Source organism: Notolepis coatsorum (assembly GCF_963971535.1).
Source record: "Notolepis coatsorum genome assembly, chromosome: 5".
Lineage (NCBI taxonomy): Eukaryota > Metazoa > Chordata > Actinopteri > Aulopiformes > Paralepididae > Notolepis > Notolepis coatsorum.
In genome coordinates, this window is record NC_140169.1 from 138,234,939 (window position 1) to 138,257,836 (window position 22,898).

Sequence of the window (22,898 nt, forward strand, 5' to 3'; positions counted from 1 at the left end):
TTTTCTTCTTCTCTAGAGTAGACCACATTTTCTTGGTGCAAAAGAACTTGCGCAGCAATAGAAATAATAATGTGCTGTATTTTTCTGCTCTGTGGGGTAAAAAGAACACGGTAAGCAGCTGAATCCTTGTGAAGTTCAGCGAGAGTCTGAACTGGACCCGCTGCCAAGTTTTCCGATGACATTGTGAATGTTGACACATTTTCACCCCACATTCTTCTGCGCGTCATTGTTTGGACACAGTGTGTTTAATGAATGTTTAACCGGTGCTGATGGGTGCTGCCTGTGTGTCTGTGTGTCTGTGTGGCTGTGTGTCTGTGTGTCTGTGTGTCTGTGTGTCTGTGTGTCTGTGTGTCTGTGTGTCTGTGTGTCTGTGTGTAGGACATGGGGCGTCTGGAGGCAGAGGTGAAGAATCTCCACGGCTCTCTGGACCAGGCCCAGGTCACGCTCACCTCCCCCGACCTCAACAGACTCAGCCTCAGGGAGCAGCTCACACACAGACAGGTACACACACACGCATGCACACGCACACACACACATACATACATACATACATACATACATACATACATACATACATACATACATACATACATACATACATACATACATACACAGACAGGTACACACACACACATAGACAGGTACACACACACACACACATACATACACACATACACACACACACACACACACACATACATACATACATACATACATACATACATACATACATACATACATACATACATACATACATACATACATACATACATACATACATACATACATACATACTGTACATACATACATATATACATACATACATATATACATACATACACAGACAGGTACACACACACACACATATACATGTGCACGTCACACACACACGTCACACACACACACATAGACAGACAAGTAGACACACACACACATACACATACACAGACAGGTACACACACACACATAGACAGGTACACACGCACACACATACACATGTGCACGTCACACACACACACACACACACACACACACACACACACACACACACACACACACACACACACACACACACACACACACACACACAGAGAGGTAGACACACACATACTCTACCACTGCTAATTCCTTGTACAGGTCTTCCTGCCAGCTCCTCTGGTCTAGTCTACTTTGTGACCGAGCTGCAAACCCACAACTTATCATAATTTTCACCTAAAAGGTTCTTTATAGACCTACCCCTTAAAGGTGCTATGCATTATAAATGTCATTTTTCAGTCTCTAGCATTGTATTATAGTAATAGGAGTTCGTATCAATGTGTTTTTGGGCCTAAATACTATATTGGCGAATTCCTCAGCTACAGCCCATCCCCTCTTTGCCTCTAGTAAATCAGGTCATGTTGATTTGACGACCTGGTGCACGTCACAGGGCGCTGTTTATAGCGCACGGTGATGTGATTGGCTCTGTGGTTTTAGTAATGCCCGCCTCCATTCTTGCTACCTGCAGGGTGGAAGGCTTGTCCAGAAGATCACTAATCAGCTGAAGCCTGATGCGGTTCCCTCGGTCTTCGACAGACAGACCGGCGTTAGCTCTCGGGACTCGGGAGCGATCGCTAGCTACTTAGCACCAGCCGGGGCCGGCGTTAGCAACCGGGAGCGTCGTTGAGCATTCAGCCTGCTGGCTACCTAGATCCACTTCAACCAGCGTCGCGGAGCATTCAGCCTGCTGGCTACACAGCTTGTCGGTGTGCTAATAGCCTCTGCAAGCTAACGGTAGCTGGCTCCAGGCTATTAGCACATCGACAAGCTGCTGGAGCTCCCGACGCTCGGCTGGTTGAAGTGGATCTAGGTAGCCAGCAGGCTGAATGCTCCGCGACGCTCCCGGTTGCTATCATGTGCAGGTCCTCTTCTCAGACCTGTGTGGCAAAGCACTGCACACGCATCATGCAAGCTACACATCGCTGCATGTTGATCAATGGTGGCCCACTCGGTGCATCACAGTGGGCTACTATTGTGCTAACAACAACCGCGGTGTCCGGCTTGTCGGCCGGCATGAGTGCTCGATTTGGGGTGGTTCTCTCCTCCTTGTGTGCCCCCGTTCTCGCGGGTGTCCTGCCGGGGAGCTTGTGGACGCGACAACAGCGGCGGCCGTAGCGTTAGTTAGCTCATAGCTATTGTGTACCACTAGCGTTACGGCGGGCTCGAGCACCCTACGGCTGCCGCCGTTGTCGCGTCCATGGGCTCCCCGGCAGGGTACCCGTGGGGACGGGGGTGTACAGAGAGGAGAGAACCATTTTGTGTCGGGCGTGCATGCCGGCCAGCGAGCCGGACGTCGGGATATGTTGTTAGCACAATAGCTACCAAGCTAAGCTATGTTAGCTTCTAACGGTGTATACACAATATGTACAACGACACAATGATTTACATTATTACAAATATGGTAACGTGGTTGTGGCTTTTACAAATAGTGGTAACATATATATAGATAGACAGTACTGCTACATCTCTATATTTATGACATACCATATTTGTATGTAACCTGAAACCTAATCTCTGACGGGGAGATGGGCGGAGCTATTTGGTGGGTGGCTGTCACTCAAAGCATTCTGCTAGTATGGTTGGAGCCAAGCCAATAATAGCCTGCTTTCATGAGGCTGAAAAATGCTGGTTTTGAGTACAAGATTAGAAATATAAAACAATGATTATTTTTGGAATAAAAATTACAGATGTGTTACATAGACTCACAGGAAGTGTGTAAAGTTGCCCAAATAGTGCTAGGAATAGCAGTGCATAACCCCTTTAACTTAACCCTTACTGTAACCACTCCCATCACATAGAAATATAAAATAAATGTACAAATCTAGACACGACCTAACAACATCCTGTAAGGTCAGACTAAAGTTTTGTTACGTTTATTTAGCACGTTTAAAAGACATTACAAACAAACAAAAATTAGGAGATCGGTGCCAAAGCAGAAGCAAGAGACCTAGACGGGCCTACTGTATGCGAGGCCTCCACTTGAAACAGAACATACATGAAACACAAAACAACAACATTATGTCAGCTTTCTATGAGTTCATATTGAAGACAGAAATACTCATCGAACGTAGATTTAAAAAAAAAAATACGATTTCTATCTACGATCGATCTTGGTCAATTATGAACTTACAGAGACTGTTTTTTTTTTTCTTTTTTTTTTGGTCTTTTTCCCCCTCCATTTTCCTCTGATTTTCTCCCATCCCAATGTTAGTCGTATGCCAATTCCCAGTCCCTTCCTGGTCGCTGCGCTTTACCCCCCACAGTCAGATCATTTTGGGAGAGTGGAGGCTACCACGTGCTTCCTCCGACACACGTCCAGCCAATCACCGCTTCTTTTCACCTGGCAGCACGGATTCTCATTGAGAGGGCGTAGCGTGTGGGAGGACCACACTATCCCCCTCACGTCCAATCCGCGCTTAGCAGGCGCCCCGACCGAACTGTAGGAGTCGCTGTTTACAACGACCCGGACCCACCCTGCCAGCTTCTCCCACCCTCTGATACAGCCAATTGTATCAGTGCAGACGGCCAGCCAAGCTGGTGACAACCCCGGAGCTGTGAGCTGGATTCGAACAGGCGAACCAAGCTCACAGCTCCGGGGCTGGTGACGAACGCAATCTCCGCTCGACCACCTAACCGCCCCTGACAGAGACTGTTTTTGTAAACATTTAGAGAAGAACATATTATAGCATTACTTTGATAGTCATTCCAATGAATCACTGCCTTGTATTTGAAAGAAAACCTGCCATGGGAGGTGTGGTAAAGTGGAGGGTGGAGGAGACGGGATGACTGCCTGCTGTTCTGCCTGTGAGCCTGTGACTCTATATGGAAATCATTACTGAAGTGTTTGTACTCTGGGACATACAGATACTTCAAAATAAAAGTGCACATTTGAAATATATTGATTTTAAAATATCGACATGATTGTTTATTGTCTGTCCTCTCTCAGCGTCTGCTGGTGGAGATGGAGCGCTTCAAGCAGCAGGTGGCGGCGGTGCAGCAGTGTCAGAGCGCCCTCCGGCTGCCGGAGGAGGTAGTGGCCAGTCTGCCCATCTGCCGCACGGCACAGAGCCTGCAGCAAGAGGCCAGCCAGCTGCAACACACCACCATCCAGCAGTGTAACATCCTGCAGGTAGGGGGCGCTCTTCTCACATTGCTTTCATCCACCAACAAGTAAATCCTGTAAACAAACCAGAAAGGAAATGCAACAATGGGAGTGGGACCTTCCCAGGCAGTTGCCTGCCCAGCTCTCAGTCACAAACAGGGCGCCCACTCCGACAAGGTTAACACTTTGATCGCCAGGGTTAAATTCATAATTTACCATCCCTCGCCAGCCCTATTTAACATGGAGAAGTTCCCCTTCTTTGCAGGGCTATAACTTTTTAAATTGTATTGCTCAATTGACATTACTATGGCCCATTCAACGTCCTATATCTATTGTTCAGGGTGTAGCAACGTTATACTTTTTCATTCACATATTCATACTAAAATACGGTCTAAAGTATGTTTTTATCGTTTTCTGCAGCTTTCTCCAGAACTTGATGTATAGCCCTAAATGCATTATATTGATGATCAAATACAGTTTGGTAGGAATCTGTGCGAGATAAAAAATGTCAACTGGACGTGGTTCTAGGAGTTACTACGTATGATCTGATGTTGACCGGATGGGGGGGGGATCGTTTATAATTCCGTGGCCAACGTTAGATGATTCACCTAGTGTGGGTGATATGATCATCAGAGCAGTTAGTATCGAAGACATTAAAAAATAACGTTGAAACTCACCGTAGCTTCCTCTCGCCGTTGGGAGATGAGCGTGGAACAGATTTTTTTCTATTATGGGATGTCGAAATATCCGATCCATTTCCAGGTTGTATAATAGTATATACGTCCAAATCATGTTGTTTATCGAGTTATTGGTAACGGATCACTATCCGTTGTGATCAGCTCGAGTCCTGGGACTATTAGCGAGTGATCGGACCGAATTGAAATGAGCACCAGCTTCCACTTCCTGTTTCTTCCCTGGGCGATCCGCCGATCGGCCACCAGATGGCGCTCTTGAACCGTTAGAGAGTTGAGAGGGGCTCACCAGTACATCTCATGTCTCCGGGGGAGAAACAGATTTTTGAAATATTGATATCAAAGACGCTGTCCAGCGTCTTCGGCAGAATGAGCATGGCGGGGAAAGATGTGTTTCAGCGTCAACGGCGATTAAAGTGTTAATTGACCTGACGTGCAAATGTCACCATTCAGGAAAAATAAGTAAGTAAGTAAAACTTTATTTCTATAGCACCTTTCCCAGCACGAATGCAGAGTGCTTCACAAGAAAAGAAATTAAGAAAAAAAACACACAAAAAACAGGGCAATTCATGAAAACATTACGAGAACATAAAACATAAAGACAGTCAAGGACAAATTCAGGAAAACTAAATCGACATTTCAAGTATGTATACATGGCCAAATGCCAACCTGAACAAGTGGGTTTTCAGCTGCCCCTTGAAAGTGTCCACAGAGGGGGAGGCTCTTAAGTCCTGTGAGCCTCCAGGCTCATGCCTCATGCCCCCCTCAGCAAGATGCCGCCCTGGGCAGCTGCCCATGTTGCCCATGCCTACAGTAAGTCCGCCACAGAGCGGGAGCCTAAAGGTTAGAGCGGAGTTGTGACCGGAAGGTTATCGGTTCGACCCCCCGGACTGGCAGGAAAAATCCAGGTGGGTAAAGTGAATGAATAACTCCCCCCCCCCCCGTCCCTCTATACCAATCGCTGAAGTGCCCTTGAGCAAGGCACTTAACCCCCAACTTCTCCAAGTTATTCAGTGGCCAACAGTGTCAGACTGTGGTTGTTACTGGGCAGCTCCTAGTGGTCAACAGTGTCAGACTGTGGTTGTACTGGGAAGCTCCTAGTGGTCAACAGTGTCAGACTGTGGTTGTTACTGGGCAGCTCCTAGTGGTCAACAGTGTCAGACTGTGGTTGTTACTGGGCAGCTCCTAGTGGTCAACAGTGTCAGACTGTGGTTGTACTGGGCAGCTCCTAGTGGTCAACAGTGTCAGACTGTGGTTGTTACTGGGCAGCTCCTATAGTAGTCAACAGTGTTAGACTGTGGTTGTACTGGGCAGCTCCTAGTGGTCAACAGTGTCAGACTGTGGTTGTACTGGGCAGCTCCTAGTGGTCAACAGTGTCAGACTGTGGTTGTACTGGGCAGCTCCTAGTGGTCAACAGTGTCATACTGTGGTTGTACTGGGCAGCTCCTAGTGGTCAACAGTGTCAGACTGTGGTTGTTACTGGGCAGCTCCTAGTGGTCAACAGTGTCAGACTGTGGTTGTACTGGGCAGCTCCTAGTGGTCAACAGTGTCAGACTGTGGTTGTACTGGGCAGCTCCTAGTGGTCAACAGTGTCAGACTGTGGTTGTTACTGGGCAGCTCCTAGTGGTCAACAGTGTCAGACTGTGGTTGTACTGGGAAGCTCCTAGTGGTCAACAGTGTCAGACTGTGGTTGTACTGGGCAGCTCCTAGTGGTCAACAGTGTCAGACTGTGGTTGTTACTGGGCAGCTCCTAGTGGTCAACAGTGTCAGATTGTGGTTGTACTGGGCAGCTCCTAGTGGTCAACAGTGTCAGACTGTTGTTGTACTGGGCAGCTCCTAGTGGTCAACAGTGTCAGACTGTGGTTGTACTGGGCAGCTCCTAGTGGTCAACAGTGTCAGACTGTGGTTGTACTGGGCAGCTCCTAGTGGTCAACAGTGTCAGACTGTGGTTGTACTGGGAAGCTCCTAGTGGTCAACAGTGTCAGACTGTGGTTGTACTGGGAAGCTCCTAGTGGTCAACAGTGTCAGACTGTGGTTGTTACTGGGCAGCTCCTAGTGGTCAACAGTGTCAGACTGTGGTTGTACTGGGCAGCTCCTAGTGGTCAACAGTGTCAGACTGTGGTTGTACTGGGCAGCTCCTAGTGGTCAACAGTGTCAGACTGTGGTTGTTACTGGGCAGCTCCTAGTGGTCAACAGTGTCAGACTGTGGTTGTACTGGGCAGCTCCTAGTGGTCAACAGTGTCAGACTGTGGTTGTACTGGGCAGCTCCTAGTGGTCAACAGTGTCAGACTGTGGTTGTACTGGGCAGCTCCTAGTGGTCAACAGTGTCAGACTGTGGTTGTACTGGGCAGCTCCTAGTGGTCAACAGTGTCAGACTGTGGTTGTTACTGGGCAGCTCCTAGTGGTCAACAGTGTCAGACTGTGGTTGTACTGGGCAGCTCCTAGTGGTCAACAGTGTCAGACTGTGGTTGTACTGGGCAGCTCCTAGTGGTCAACAGTGTCAGACTGTGGTTGTACTGGGCAGCTCCTAGTGGTCAACAGTGTCAGACTGTGGTTGTACTGGGCAGCTCCTAGTGGTCAACAGTGTCAGACTGTGGTTGTACCGGGCAGCTCCCAGGTGTGAATGGAACTGTGACTGTGAAGCAGGTCGTTGCTGAAAAAGAGCATTCATGCTCAGAGAACCTACCCTGGGTAAATAACAGTAAAAAAAAAAAAAAAATTTAGGTTACATGGTGCAATACAACCTCTACTTTTGAACTCTTTTGGCCGTTGAATTTAACACACAAGACAATGGACATATCAAGTACAAAATCCTCATATTCAAGGGTTCAACTGCTTCACAATTTATTTAACAATAATACTTATAATAAACGTATTTGTATAGCACCTTTAATACAGTAAGCCAAAAGTGCTTCACAGCAGTGATGAAGACAAAATAGACATAGGCATAAAATATGCATAAAATTGGCATAATTATAGAAAATAAGCAGAGAATTTATATGAATGAAAATTAGTTTTAAATAGAAAGATTATAATAGATTTCTTATTGATTATGATAGATTCATGCAATATAGTGCAATAGTGCAGTGCAATGAAAATTGTTCTCATCTATAGTACAGCAATCTTCGTCCAAGCAGCGGAGTGTATTAAAAGGCTAGAATGCTTCACTGGCAGCCACGGATGATCTGCGTGTGACTGTGAACCATGTTGGCGTCGGGCGTGGCAGCACCTTATGCTGTTGGCAAAACTTCACACACAGTAAAAGAAGCGCTAGAGAATACTCGATGGGATGTCCAAGTCGATCAGCTGTCACGTAGGGAAGGGCTAAGAAGCCTGTGTTGATCGGCTGTGGAATGTGTGCATTGTTTTTAAATAGTTGCTCAACATATGCTCAACCCAGTTGCTCTGTTAATGTATAGAGCAGGGGTTCTCCAACTTTTTTTATACCACGACCCCATTTTATTTAGGATTTCTTTTGGCGACCCCACGCTTAATGTATCACGTAATTTCAACGTGGAATATCAACATAAAAGCACACGTTGTTGTACTTGATCATGCATATTTATTAGAAATGTATTACAGCACTATGTTATCAATACACATTTATAAAACTAGGCATATATATTTACCCACGACCCCACTTTGGGTCACGACTCGTAGTTTGAGAACCGCTGGCATAGAGCGATGCATCTGACTGCCAACGTTTTGGTGCAATTCAATACCGGACAGTTGAGCCACACAGACAGTTGATGAGCTGTATGGAGTGTCATTTGTTGCACAGTGAGTTAAGGCAGAGGTTACACCTTTCGTATCATCTTCGTATTGTTTTCTTATGCGTATCGCCGCGACGTCGTGCGCCTGAGTCACACTTTCGTTTTTTTTCTCGTTTTTGTCAGCCAAGCACACTGATGTAGTACACTGCCAAAGCAGTAGGTGGCAGTAGGTGGCAAACATGAAGGCAATTTCAACCAATCAGAACGAATGTGCCAATACACTTCCTGGTGGAAGCTCCAGCAAAGAAATGTCAATAAGGCAGGCGCCTATGCCGCGCCACCATCTTGCTTGCTCACTCAATGCAGCAATTCTTTTTTCAGCAAAGCCTAATAAAAGTGCAATAAACAAAACGGATACATTCACTGTGTGTTCTGCCTGTCATTTGTTGATGAAACAAAACTAACATCAACACAAGTGACCACCAAGAGCAGATAGTTTAGTCTAAAAACGATCGGTAGCATTGTTAGCTGCATGCTAACGTCAATGGAGTATGCCATTATAACTATAGCATTGTGGCTAGAAGCTAACGTTAGCTCACGCTACTTAGCCAGCACGAAACTGATGATATCGCGAGCTATCAGTAGTTAGATAACATTAGAGACAACGCTGTGTGTATTAAACAAAGGTGAATAGATGACTGGGCCATTTTGTTTAATGCTTGTTAAGTTGAAAGAGGAGCTTTGAGCTAACAGGGTCTGATAGCTAACGCTAGCTCATGTTAGCCAACCAATCGGTAATGCTAGCAGAATGAATGGATGTAAACTTTATTTAACATATTGCATATGGGTACAATACAATACGGCTCAATACAAACAATTGTTAAGGGAATGCAGACTGTTGTAGCTTGGACTGGGGTCCTTATAACAATAACTTGACAACACATGGTAGCTGAAGCTATTTGGGACACGGAGCTCTGTCCCAAACACACACACTGTTGTCACCGGAAGGGCACGCAGATGGTATCTACTGCGCATGGGCGTTTTCGCAACAACGGCTAGCGTGCTGACTACACGCTGTTGTCGACTCGTTTTTTTTGCGTATCTCCAAACGCAAACACAATTTTGCGTTTCAGCCGTATCCACAAAAAAACGCCAAAAAACGCGTTTCTGTGTAGATAGGACATGATACGTCGTCAAAAACGTATAAAAAAACGCCAGGAATACACTAGTCTAACCTCAGCCCTAGAGGACTCTTCAGGAATGTCAGCGGCTTGGCATGCCCCCCCCCCGGGCCCGTCCCAGCAGGGGTATCCTCTTATCGAGGGGTTGAGGGCTGGTTTTGTTGTTAAGCTGCTTTTTGCATGGATTAGTCTCTGGGCCAGGAAGCAGATGACCTGGCGTCAGCTAGTAGCCAAGGCATCATAGCCGTCTACTGTAGTAACACAATCAGCCAGGTTCAGGGCAGAGTCAAAACGATCCCGTTAAGTGGGAACGGGACACTGGTGTCAGACTAGGGCTGTCCCCGACTAAGGATTTGGATGGTCGACTAGGATTGGCCAAAATTTGCCGTTAGTCGACTATTGGTAGACAAAAAAAAGTATAATATTTAAAAAAGAAAATTATTTAAAAAAAAATGTATCGTTCCATTTGGGCTGTGGGGGGTGCTTAATGTCTGAAGGAGTCGACTGAAGGCTTCTTGTCCTCTGCAAAAGCATGCAATTGGTCCACTGATGGATACATCTTGATATTTGTCTAGTCTAGTGTGTTCATTAGATGGGTGAAATCCTCTTTCAGTGCCTCTGTGCCTGTTTTCGTAGGCAGTTAGCCTCTGGTATGCATGCCATTAGCGTTAGCCACGCTTCTAGGCCTCTTTTCTTTTGGAAAGAATGATAAAAAAATTATAAAAAATAATAATAATTTCATATTATATTATATATATATTTTTTTATTATATTCGACTAAGAGGTTGGCCAGTCGACTACGGCTCCTTTCGACCGATTAGTCGACTAATCGATTAATAGGGGTCAGCCCTATGTCAGACTCAAGCCAATAGATTAATTGTTATTAAAGTGCGCTTACAATGAAAATCTACTTTTCTCCTCTTGTTACTGGTACCTCATGGACCTGGATATATTGTGCATGTACCAGTGCATGCCAAAAGATTTACAAAACTTGCGATCTCTTGCCATTTTATATCCAATGTCCATTCTTCTTTATTCCTGGATAGTGGTGACCCACTCAGGGGGCATACATACAAATTATATTCCCTCCTTTGATCATGTCAGATTTTTCGTCCCATTGGTCCACAGCGATGAAGTGGAGGCTAACATCGCTGTCGCTCTCCATTTCGCTGTTAACATTGGTCGACGTCCAAGTCATGTCCCGCCCCCAAAACCAGCCTGTTTCATTCAGAAACAATTCAACTTTTCAGACGAAGAACCATATAATTCCGTTTTAGAATATGTTTGGACTGTTCGTGTATTTGTTATTGTGAAATCAATCCAAATCACTTGGAGTGTGAATGTTATTATGTCACAAGAAAGTACTCTGCCTCTACTGTCTTTAACTGTGAATGAACACAACACTCTAACGTACCATATTTAGATAATAAAGTACTCAATCTCTACTGCCTATAACTGTGAATAAACACAACACTCTAACGTACCATCTTTAGATAATACACTACTCAACTGCTCAACTTGTTCACTTACCATCAATTAGGTCTGAAAACTTCATATGCTTCCATGTCTGAGATATTCAATAAAATTCTTCAAATCACAAAAGCTAAACATTGTTTTTAATGCCGTTTCCTGGGCACTGAGTACAAAGCAAGTCTCCTGCAGCAGAGCCGAGGTCCACTGTATGGACTTCCTGAACAGAACGTGTTGTGTGTGGCAGGAGGCGGTGGTGCAGTACGACCAGTACGAGGTGGAGGTGAGGAACCTCCAGAGGATGATAGAGGAGGCTCACCGCATCATCCAGGACCGACCGGTGTCCACCAGCAACATACAGGAGCTGCAGGCCCAGATCCACCACCACGAGGTCAGGGGGGACGCACGCACACACACACACACACACACACACACACACACACACACACACACACACACACACACACACACACACACACACACACACGCACACACACACACCACACACACACATACACACACACACACACACACACACACACACACACACACACACACACACACACACACATCACACACATACATACACACATACCACACACATACACACACACACACACACACACACACACACACACACACGCACACACGCACACACACACCACAGACTTAGTCAGAGCTACAAACCATAATATAGTGACATTCTTCTATTGTATGCTGCACTTGATTAATGCTTGAGAAGTGTTTGCTGCTATCAGTGAAATGGTTGGCCTTGTACACGTTAATACACACACTGTTTAACAATTATTAACACTGTGCACACATTCACACACACACACACACACACACACACACACACACACACACACACACACACACACACACACACACACACTGCAATGATTAACACTGTGCACATATTCACATGCAGGCACTGGGTCCTATGTACACTACTACACAATATACAGTTTTACTCTATGTCCCTATGCTATACTTGCTAATACTAACTATACTATACAATAATCACAACAAGTTCTTTCCTTAACACTTTGATTGCCCAAGCTTAATTCCTTTTTACCTCCTTGAATGCCCAGGGCCACTTCAATGTTAATATCGCCTAATCTATGTTTTCACGGAAAAAATAACACATTCCATGATAATCGCCTTTTACTGGAATATTCTAGAACGTTGTCATTGTTCGGCCTATTTATGAATCGTTTTCAAATAAACGCTAGATTATCGATAGTATATGTGTGCGCATGCACGCTCGTGCCGCGAGTTGAAAATCGATTCTCCTAGTTACTGACCGCTCGCACAGCCAAACAGCAATATCACATAATCACATAAAAGCTTATATCTCTGTGAAAACGAGTCTGATTATCCTAATACTGGTAACATAGATTCCTTACCTGATATCAGATGGTATCCAAATGGATTATTCCAATTCCTGATCGCCATTCGAAAAAATCGATCTTTTTATTGATCCACCGAGTATAGTGTAAAAACACATAATCCCCGCTGCTCTGAAACTCCAGAGTGAAACTGGTCGACGGCGGTTGCATGAGTTCAAAAACGTAAAACGTGGATTCCGGTTTTTTTTTTCTCATTCATTTTCATTGAGTTCAATCCAAAAGGGTGACGATAGGGGGCGCTTTTTTCACATCTGAGCGCCTGGAGTGGGTGATTTTCCAACGGTAGACTTGGTTGATGAAATATGATTTCAGATCGCTAATAAAAAAAAAAGAGAGAAAATACAAGAATTCTCGTGAGTGGGCATTCAACCCGCAGGGGGTAAACCCGAGAAAACCCGGGTTGGGCAATAAAAGTGTTAAAGTGACCTTCTTTTTTTCCCTTCCTTAAAGTGTCCTTTTCTTATGTGTTTAAAGTGACCTGTGGTGCGTTTGTGTGTGAGCGAGTGCAGAATATATGTTGTGTGTGTTCATGTGTGCTTGTGTGTGGAGAGATCAGTGTTCAATGTTCTGATGGCCGGGGGAAAGAAGCTGAGCCTTAGTCTCTCTAGTTCTTTAGTTAGAAGATGCAGAGTGTATGGGTCTTGAAGGTGTGTAGTCCTTTGTTGCAAGGAATGCCAGGTCAAGAACCTTGAAGCGGATTCGTACGACAATGGGAAGGCAGTGCAGCTCTTTGAGAAGTGGGCTAACGTGGGCTGACTTTGGTAGGTTGGAGATCAGGCAGGTATGAGTTGAAGCACCTGGTAAACCAGCTAGCAGTGCATTGCAGGAGGAGTTGAGTGGCTTCTTTTTGACAGGAAGCAGCAGATCCTTCTCATGTTGCTCGGGAAGAATCTGTAGGATCTGGTTGTTGAGGTGATGTGAGCAGAGAAGTTCAGCCGGTCATCAAGGACCACACCTACACCTACCATGGCTACGTTCTCTGCGGTGATTGAAAGGTCAAGGTAAGGGATGTGATGAGCAGGATCTTTGATGGTTGACTGTGTCGAAGGCTGCTGACAGGGTCCAGGAGAATCGGGACAAGAGAAGAGGCCTTTCGCTCTCTTGCTGAGTGAAGAGCCTCTGTGACTGGTGCCACAAGCCTGACTGATTCGGGTCCAGCAGGTTGTTCTGTAATAGCTCATCAGAGAGCTGGTTGGATACGGCACGCTCAAGTGATTTAGAGAGAGCTCAGGGTTGTGTTTTTTAATGAATGGTGAATGAAACTCTCGCTTGTTTTATAGAGGTGGGAACCACTCTGTACTGTAGTTGAGGGAGGAGTTGATGGTTACAGAGTCAGGAATGGGAGGATGTCTGGTGTGCTGCTGATCTCTACTGATTACAAATCAATTCACACATTTAAAAAAAAGTATATAAAAAAAAAAAATATATATATATATAGGCGTGGGGAGCGGCGGGCAGGCTTCTTGGTGAGAGCACAGAGCGTGTGGAGGGAGGTTGAGAGGGCTGAGAGGAGAGTGGAAGTGGTCATGTCTGAGGGGAGAGAAAGTCTCACTCAATGGTAGAGCGGATGGGATATCAGAGGAGCAGCGTGGGTTGCGTCTGTCTGAACGAGACCGTGTGAGTTGGAATGATTGGTTTGTGTGGTTTAGCAAGGGCAAGAGCACTTCCTATTTCGGTCGTCAAATCATGCAAATAGTGTAGTGAGCAGTTTCACAGCTATCATGATAAGTCATTTCCTGAAATATCCAGAATGGGGTGACGACGAGACAAAACAGGAATTAATATGCATAGCATCTAATGATGATGACGCATCTTTACTGTACACTGTCAAAGTTCAGCTTAATGATAAAAGGCTCAAATCAGGTGGGATTTCTCACTAAATGATTTCTGAACACTTCCCCTTACCATGTGGCCCAACATGACAGCTTGAATTGCCAGGTCCTAGAACCAGCGCTCTGGGGAGATCTTTTATTTTTAGAGCATTAACTCTGTGGAATGGCCTGCCTTGGAACCTCTGCTGCATTTACAGTAGATTCACTTTTAAAAAGAATCTTAAATTGTTTTTAAATTGTTTTTAACACTGTAAAGTAATTTTTTGTTTTTGTTTTACACTAATGTAATTTTAACTATATTAATTGTTACAGTAGGTTCATTATGCATTGTGTGTACTGACTTTTAATAATTTTGTTTTTTGCAATAGTGATTGTTTTTGTGTGTTTTTTTGTGTGTGGACCCCAGGAAGACTAGCTGGTTGCTATCGCACCAGCTAATGGGGATCCCTAATAAAATAAAATAAAATCAAAATGACGAACACCAACTGGACCATCCCAGCATGTGATTTTCCATACTGTCGGTCTGCTGAGGCATCCCTCAGGTCAGTTAGAGAACCATCTCCTCCCCATGTGATATCCACCAGAACTCCAGAGAAAGGAGCTTCCCATTTTTAACCGTCACGTGGGGCGAAATCTGGGAAGTACAACAGCAAACCCAGGAGAAGAGGAGAAAGCTGCCACCAGAGGAAGAGTGATAATCTCACAGTCAGCGGATAGATTTCCCATGAGTCGGATAGACGACAATAATTGCTGGGTCTTCGTATCTCGTAGCCATTTTTCATTCCAACTCCTTATGTAGCCACTAGCCACCATATTTAATCTTTCCGTGTCCACACTGCCGATCCATATTATGGATCTGCAGTGTGGACACAGAAAGATTAAATATGGTGGCTACATGAGGATTAGGAATGAAAAATGGCGCAAGATATGAAGACCCAACAAAACCAGCCTCTATACCGTTCAGAGAGGAGTCACGCTCCCAAGCTCAAGGAACAGGACACATTAGTGGCCACGATGCCTCATGACATTGACTACAAATGGTAGCTGGATACATGCACTCCATGAATACAATAAATTAATTAAAAATAAAATGTAAATAAAGAATGGTAAATGGTGCATTTATATAGCTCTTTTATCCAAAGCGCTTTACAATTTCACTCACACATTCACACACCGACGGCAGGGGCAACCATGCAAGGTGCCAACCTGCTCATCGGGAGCAGTTAGGGGTTTAGTGTCTTCGACACGCTGCCCGGGAGGAGCGGGGAATCGAACCGGGAACCTTCCGATTACCAGACGACCGCTCTACCTCCTGAGCCACTGTTGCCCCACTGACGACGCAAGCAGGGCGATATATAGGAGGAGACGCCCACGGGAAGGACAACCCTTATGCACTGATGGAGGTGACGCCTTTAAGGATGGGATGTAGACATTAGAATCGGTGGCTTTACAGTGTCGACCACTTGCCATTTACAGCTGACGCTCCTAGATTAGATGCATTGTGCTCAGAACGGACGGCCGCTAGAAATTAATTTAAAAAACATCCTCTGCTTCAGGATCTGGAGCTACGGTAACACTCCTCGGCTCATAGAGGGTTAAAAGGCACAACAAGATAAGACCTTGTAAGACCTTGTTGTTCCTCTGAAGGTTATCAGTAAACTCTTACAGCTAGTTCAAACTGTGTTCAAAGCGCATGGCCCTTTCTACGTTCACGGCGGTTAGATAAGGTTGTGTTTTGTTTTGTCTATTATACCCCACGTTCATTCCAGAGGTCTGTTCCCTGGACCAAGGCTCCGTGGGCAGAAGAAGAGAGAGGACTACAGCTTCCTCTCCAGGGAGGGAGGATGGGGTTACAGTAGTTCTTCAAACCTGCTGACTGGGCTGGCTCGGCATGCAAAACAATCTGCTGCAGAGAATAACTTGGGGGGGGGGGGGGGGGAATCACGGACAAAAGGGACGGCCTACTACGCTAGAAATTAAGACTAGTAGGTCTACACCTACCGTGGACCTCAGTATATTTTTACTGTATATTTTATTCCATTTTATTCTATTTGACTCTACTCTTATCCTAGGCAACTTGATTTGATTCGTTGTATTATTCTAATTCGTGACCTGTTCTGTCTGTATATTATGTTTAAATGTTGAGCGATTTGCAGTGTCAAATTTCCCACGGGATAATAAAAGTATTTCTATTCTATTCTATTCTATTCTATTCTAAGACCATCAATGAAGACTATCGACGCAAACCACAGCCCTGATTAAAAGGAAGGGAAAGATATTCAAGATGAACAATGTCACAGACCTGACGGTACAGTAGCTCTGGATAGTAGCACTCTAGTGGCCACATTGGTACTACAGACTCACTGCGACGGCTGCTATACGAGGAGCCACGCGTCGTCAGGACCCGCCGTGGGTCTGATGCCTGCCTGGTAACCACCAACCAAAGCATCACTCGGATGTGGTGTGAGACAGCCGCTCTGACAGTGTAATGGGGGGCGACGGCTCCTCCCGGCTGGGCAGCGTGTCGAAGTGTCCTCGAGCGAGACGCCTAACGTCCTAACTGAGCAGGTCGGCACCTCGCGTGGACCGCTCCTGCCGTCGGTGTGTGAGTGCCTGAGTGAGTGGGTGAAGGTGAGGCGCGCGAGTTGTGAAGCGCTTTGGATAAAAGCTGTTATATAAATAAATAAATATAAATGCAGTCCATTTATCATTTAACCCTTTCACTGCCACACGACACACGCCGGTTAACCCTTTCACTGTGACAATACAGAAGGTTAGCCCTTTACTATCACACAACCGACGACGGCGATGCTCCATCATTAGCATCATTAGCTCCGCGGATGCTAATGATGGAGCATCGCCGTCGGTTGTGTGATAGTAAAGGGCTAACCTTCTGTCGTGTGGCAGTGAAAGGGTTAATGGACTTTAAAAAAAAAGTATGCTTTCTTATGTTTCTTTATGTTTCTTATGTTTTAACCTTCTTTCACACACATGCACACACACACACACACACACACACACCACAGTCTTAGACGGAGCTACAAACCATAATATACAGTGACCTTCTTCCATTGTTCGCTGCGCTTAAAGAAATGATTAATGCTTGAGAAATGTCCGCAAGGGAGTGAAACTGTTGTTGGCCTTGGTGTGAAGTGAGTTGTGAACAACAGAGGCCTATTGTACGAGACTAGATGAGGAGCCTGCTGCTGAAGATACACATTTACAACTGTGTCCCTGGGAGGGACTGGAGCTTGTGTTGTGGTCTCTACTGTACAACAGAAACAGTACTGTATGTATGTCGCTCACACAGCGCTCTGCTGCCCGGCACAGCTGTTCTCTCACGAGTCAGTGCAGGTGGGTGGAGACAACATAATGCATAAATTACAAAGCCTTAACCCTTTCACTACCACACTACCGAAGGTTAACCCTTTCACTACCACACTATAGGGTTAACCTTCGGTAGTGTGGTAGTGAAAGGGTTAACATTCGGTAGCGTGGTGGTGAAAAGGTTAACCTTCGATAGTGTGGCGGTGAAAGGGTTAACCGTCTGTAGCGTGGTAGTGAAAGGGTTAACCGTCTGTAGTGTGGTAGTGAAAGGGTGAACCTTCGGTAGTGTGGTAGTGAAAAGGTTCATCTTCGGTAGTGTGGTAGTGAAAAGGTTAATCTTCGGTAGTGTGGTAGTGAAAAGGTTAAAAGAGGATTCTGAGTATTGTGCATTAAATGCCTATTGTGCATTTCGCCTTTCTAGACTAGGGTAATGCACGACACACCGATACTAGAAAAGTGTCGCGATACCCAGCCTTTAAAAATGGTCCAATACTCCATTTTGTTACTATCGATACTTTTAGAATAATAACCTGATCCTGTATTTTCTATGAGTTGAGTGGATGTGTGACCGGGAGCAGCGTGTGTGTGTGAGAGAGCGCACGCTTTGCGTAGTGGCCGTGTTTCAACGGTATCAGTATCAAAGTTAAAATGTTGGTATTGTGACAACACTATTCTAGACGCAATGTTCTTATCCGCGCGACAACGGATGCTATCGCGGGAAAAGAGAATGAATGCACACTAGGGGCGCTGCTGCGCAGGGAGCCGGGTCGATGTCCGGAACCGGAGACCAGCAGAGGTTGATACAGTAAAGCCAGATGCAGGGATTTGGAGGTCAAAGCCAGGGTGATGGGGAGCTCCATGACACACCATGTGTGTCCTCCTGACGGGGCATCCTCTCCTGTTCATGGCCAGGATTTGGAAGGTGTCCGAGGGGGAGTTTGTTTGCACCCTGCACCTTGACGATTGGCAGGGTGATTAAACACGGTGCCAAAGGTGGACCTGAACCTGTGTTTGAGAGCAGCCCCACAAACAAACACAGAGCACTACGGTGTTCGTAAGGTTATGAAAGTATCTCCCCTCCTGTGAGCCTCAAATATCCAGAGCAAGGAGGTTCCTCGTTTCACTTGTGGAAAGAGCAAACAGCATATATATATTTTTTTTTATCCACTTTTTCTCCTCCTGTTTTTCTGTGTTTTTCTCCCATCCCAATTTAGTCGTTATGCCAATTCCCCCCTCCCCTTCCTGGCCGTTGCTCGCATGTGCCCCCCACTGGTCGGTCTATGGAGCACTGAAGTCTATCAGATGCTTCCTCCGAGACATAGGAGACAGCCAGCAGCATCTTTTCACCTGCCAGCGCGGACTCTCATTGGTGAGGTGTAACGTGTGGGAGGCTCACACTACCCTCACCATCTCCCTCCCTCGCTATGCAGGCGCCCTGACCGACCTGTAGGAGTCGCTGTTTACAACGACCAGAATACCACCCCATTGGCTGTCTCTGCCAATTGAGCCAGTATGACGGCCGGCCATGCCGGAGGCAACGCTGACAGCCGGATTCGATACCAGTGTCTCTCACGTTGGTGACGAGCGCTTAGTCCGCTGCGCCACCCAGCCGCCCAGCAAACAGCATATCTAAGAGAAGAGGAGCCTCAAGGGATGGATTTACAGATATTATTCAGATTACAGTTGTAATATTATTCAGTAAATCATTTCCTAGTAGGTAGAAGTATCACTGAAACACATTCTAACAATCACAACATCTGTGTTTAATTTAGAGAAGAGCTAAAGTTAACTAAGGTGATCTTAGATTGTATGCAAGGTCTGAGGCGTTTGAGGAAAAGGCCTTAAGAAGTAGGTAATTAGGAGCTTGATGAATATTCTCGCCCTCAGGCTAATTAGCTGATTTTTATTTTATCGCATACATATCCCAATATTTGTAAACAGTTTTGCACACATTGATTTCGTTTAACAGTTTTTGAGACCGTTTTTAACAGTTGCGATTGGAGGATCAAGAAAAGAGGGCGGGGTTTGAGATAGGTCAATTGGGTCAATTCCCTCCGTCACTGTCCTCCAAGCTCCATTATTCTCTGTTTCCGCATTTGCCCTAAAGGTACGGCGCGCGTTATCTAGGGAAATTAATATCCAGTCATTAATGTCTTTATGAATTTTATAATCAGGTCATCCTCCACTTGCAACATCAAAGAGTTTGGTGTGAGAGAGAATGAGAGGAAGAAAGAGAGAGATTTAATCTCTAATCACTAATACTGTATTTCCTGTGCTCTGTAATTCTGTGTGTACGATCGGCGAGCACTCTATAACGCCACATGGAGAACGGATACCAAGGATGTAATCATCATGTCTGTGCTGATGGTAGGGGAGGGGAGAGGTGACCGTGGAACCACCAGGATGACAGCAAGCTGCTCTTTATCAGCACAGATGGCCGCTTCTTTATCATCAGACTGTTCACATCAGTGGCTCGGGAGGTAGAACAGTCGTCTGGTAATCCGGAGGTTCCCGGTTCCATTCCCGCTCCTCCCGGGCAGCGTGTCGAAGGGTCCTTGAGCAAGACATCTAACCCCTAATTGCTCCCGATGAGCAGGTTGGCACCTTGCATGGTTGCCTCGGCCGTCGGTGTGTGAATGTGTGAGTGGATGGGTAAAATGTGAGGAACAAATTATAAAGCACTTTGGATAAAGGTGCTATATAAATGCACCATTTACCATTTACATCTTTGTGCCTTTCTCTCTGTCAAAGTAGAATTCACTGAAGAATTCACACTATGCTGACTTCTTCTCAAATCGTTGTGGTATTCTGTTTATATATTTTCAGCAAAAAAAAAGACTTTCCCATATGCAATTCTATAATTCTATAAACTATAAATATAATATATAATAGGGCGGCTAAGTGGCGCAGTGGGCAAGGGCGCTCGCCACTAACGCAGGAGCTCTGCGTTGCTTCCGGCTTGGCTGGTCGTTCATACTAATACAATTGGCAGTATTAGGGGGTGGGAAAGCCGGTGGGTGGGGAAATGACGTTGTGGACAGCGACTCCTACAGGTTGGTTGGTGCGCCTGTACAGCAGAATCAGGAAGTATCGGGGCAGCGTGAGCCTCCCACGCGTTACTCCTCGCCACTGAGAGATCGCGCTGTACAGGTGAAAAGTGATGCAAGGCTTCGTCCACATTGCAGCCGACCCAGTGGGAGGCATGGCCTAACAGCGTTCGAGAGACAGGGGAGGGAAGAATTGGATAATACGAAAATTGGGATGGGAGAAAAATAGAAAAATGGGGAGAAAAAGTGTATCAAAAAAAGATATAATATATAATATAAACTTGTGTATTCCCTATTGCAAATGCGAACCGATTAGCCTAAATACAGAACCACCAATCACTGTATGAAAATAATTTTCAAACAATGATTATAAACACTATGCTATTACCTAATACTGTAGTGGGACAATACAAAACAAACATAATTAGTTGACAAAGAACGAAGAATCAACTGTTTGGTCATAGCCCACTGCAGGATATGTGTGCTGTGCACGTCCCTTAGACATTGGATTAAAACATACGGTATAATGAAATCAACAGTGAATAAAGCATCAACAGAGAGGTACAGAGTTCCTATGCTTATACCTCTCGTCATAGAAGCCAATGATAATACGCTCACTGGTTTAATTCCCCTTTCAGTGTTTATAATTGTCAAGTATCCGTTGGATGTCCTTTTCTTGTCACAGCAGCTCACAAATCTTGCTGCTGTGTTTGCACATTGTTGTATTTCTCCAGTAGGTATGGAGTTTTGAGTTATTTTCCATGTTTTCAAAGACTCTTTGGTGTTTGCAATTTGTGGGAAGTATATGTCTCTGATGTCTTGGTATAGTGGGCAGGTTGTTAAGAAGTGGAGCTCGTTTCCACCTTCATCTGTGTGCAGTGGGTGCACAGTCTGTCTTCTCTTGGGAGCCAGGTCTGCCTTATGGCGGCCTTTCTCGATGGCTAGGCTGTGCTCGCTGAGTCTGTACCTTAGTCAAGGATCTTCTTAGTTTTGGGTCAGTCACAGTGCTCAGGTATTTCTGCTCAGGTATTCTGTGTACTCTCTGTTTAGGGCCAGTCTCTCTCTCTCTCTCTCTCTCTCTCTCCTCTCTCTCTCTCTCTCTCTCTCTCCCTCTCTCTCTCTCTCTCTCTCCTCTCTCTCCTCTCTCTCTCTCTCTCTGGGTTCCTCTCTCTCTGTCTGTCTCTCTGTCACTGTGGTTCCTCTCTCTCTCTCTCTCTCTCACTGTGGTCCTCTCTCTCTTTCTCTCTCTCTCTCTCTCTCTCTCCTCTCTCTCTCTCTCTCACTGTGGTTCTCTCTCTCTCTCTCACTGTGGTTCCTCTCTCTCTGTCACTGTGGTTCCTCTCTCTCTCTCTATTCTCTCTCTCTCTCTCTCTATTCTCCTCTCTCTTTTCTCTCTCTCTCTCTCTCTCTCTCTCTCTCTCTCTCTCTCTCTCTCTCTCTCTCTCTCTCTCTCTCTCTCTCCTCTCTCTCTCTCTCTCTCTCTCTCTCTCTCTCTCCTCTCTCTCTCTCTCTCTCTCTCTCTCTCTCTCACTGTGGTTCCTCTCTCTCTGTCTGTCTCTCTGTCACTGTGGTTCCTCTCTCTCTCTTTCTCTCTCTCCTCTCTGTCACTGTGTTCCTCTCTCTCTCTCACTGTGGTTCCTCTCTCTCTCTTTCTCTCTCTCTCTCTCTCTCTCTCTCTCTCTCTCTCTCTCACTGTGGTTCCTCTCTCTCTCTCACTGTGGTTCCTCTCTCTCTGTCACTGTGGTTGCTCTCTCTCTCTATTTCTCTCTCTCTCTCTCTCTCTCTCTCTCTCTCTCTTCTCCTCTCTCTCTCTCTCTCTCTCTCTCTCTCTCTCTCTCTCTCTCTCTCTCTCTCTCTCTCTCTCACTGTGGTTCCTCTCTCTCTCTCTCTCACTGTGGTTCCTCTCTCTCTCTCTATCTCTCTCTCTCTCTCTCTCTCTCTGTCACTGTGGTTCCTCTCTCTCTTTCTCTCTCTCTCTCTCTCTCACTGTGGTTCCTCTCTCTCTCTCTCACTGTGGTTCCTCTCTCTCTGTCACAGTGGTCCTCTCCCTCTCTCTCTCTATCTCCCTCTCTCTCTCTCTCTCTCT

The 22,898-nt window shown here is 45.7% G+C and overlaps 1 protein-coding gene across 1 annotated transcript in view; it reads left to right on the top strand.

Annotated features, from left to right (window-relative positions):
• syne1a (spectrin repeat containing, nuclear envelope 1a) overlaps positions 1 to 22,898 on the top strand; it is a gene marked incomplete at its 5' end in the record, with an annotated part of 228,874 nt that overhangs the window by 187,304 nt on the left and 18,672 nt on the right. Inside the window, 3 exon segments of the mRNA XM_084314285.1 lie at positions 379 to 501; positions 3,983 to 4,165; positions 11,442 to 11,585. Coding sequence (XP_084170411.1) covers positions 379 to 501; positions 3,983 to 4,165; positions 11,442 to 11,585 — 450 coding nt within the window.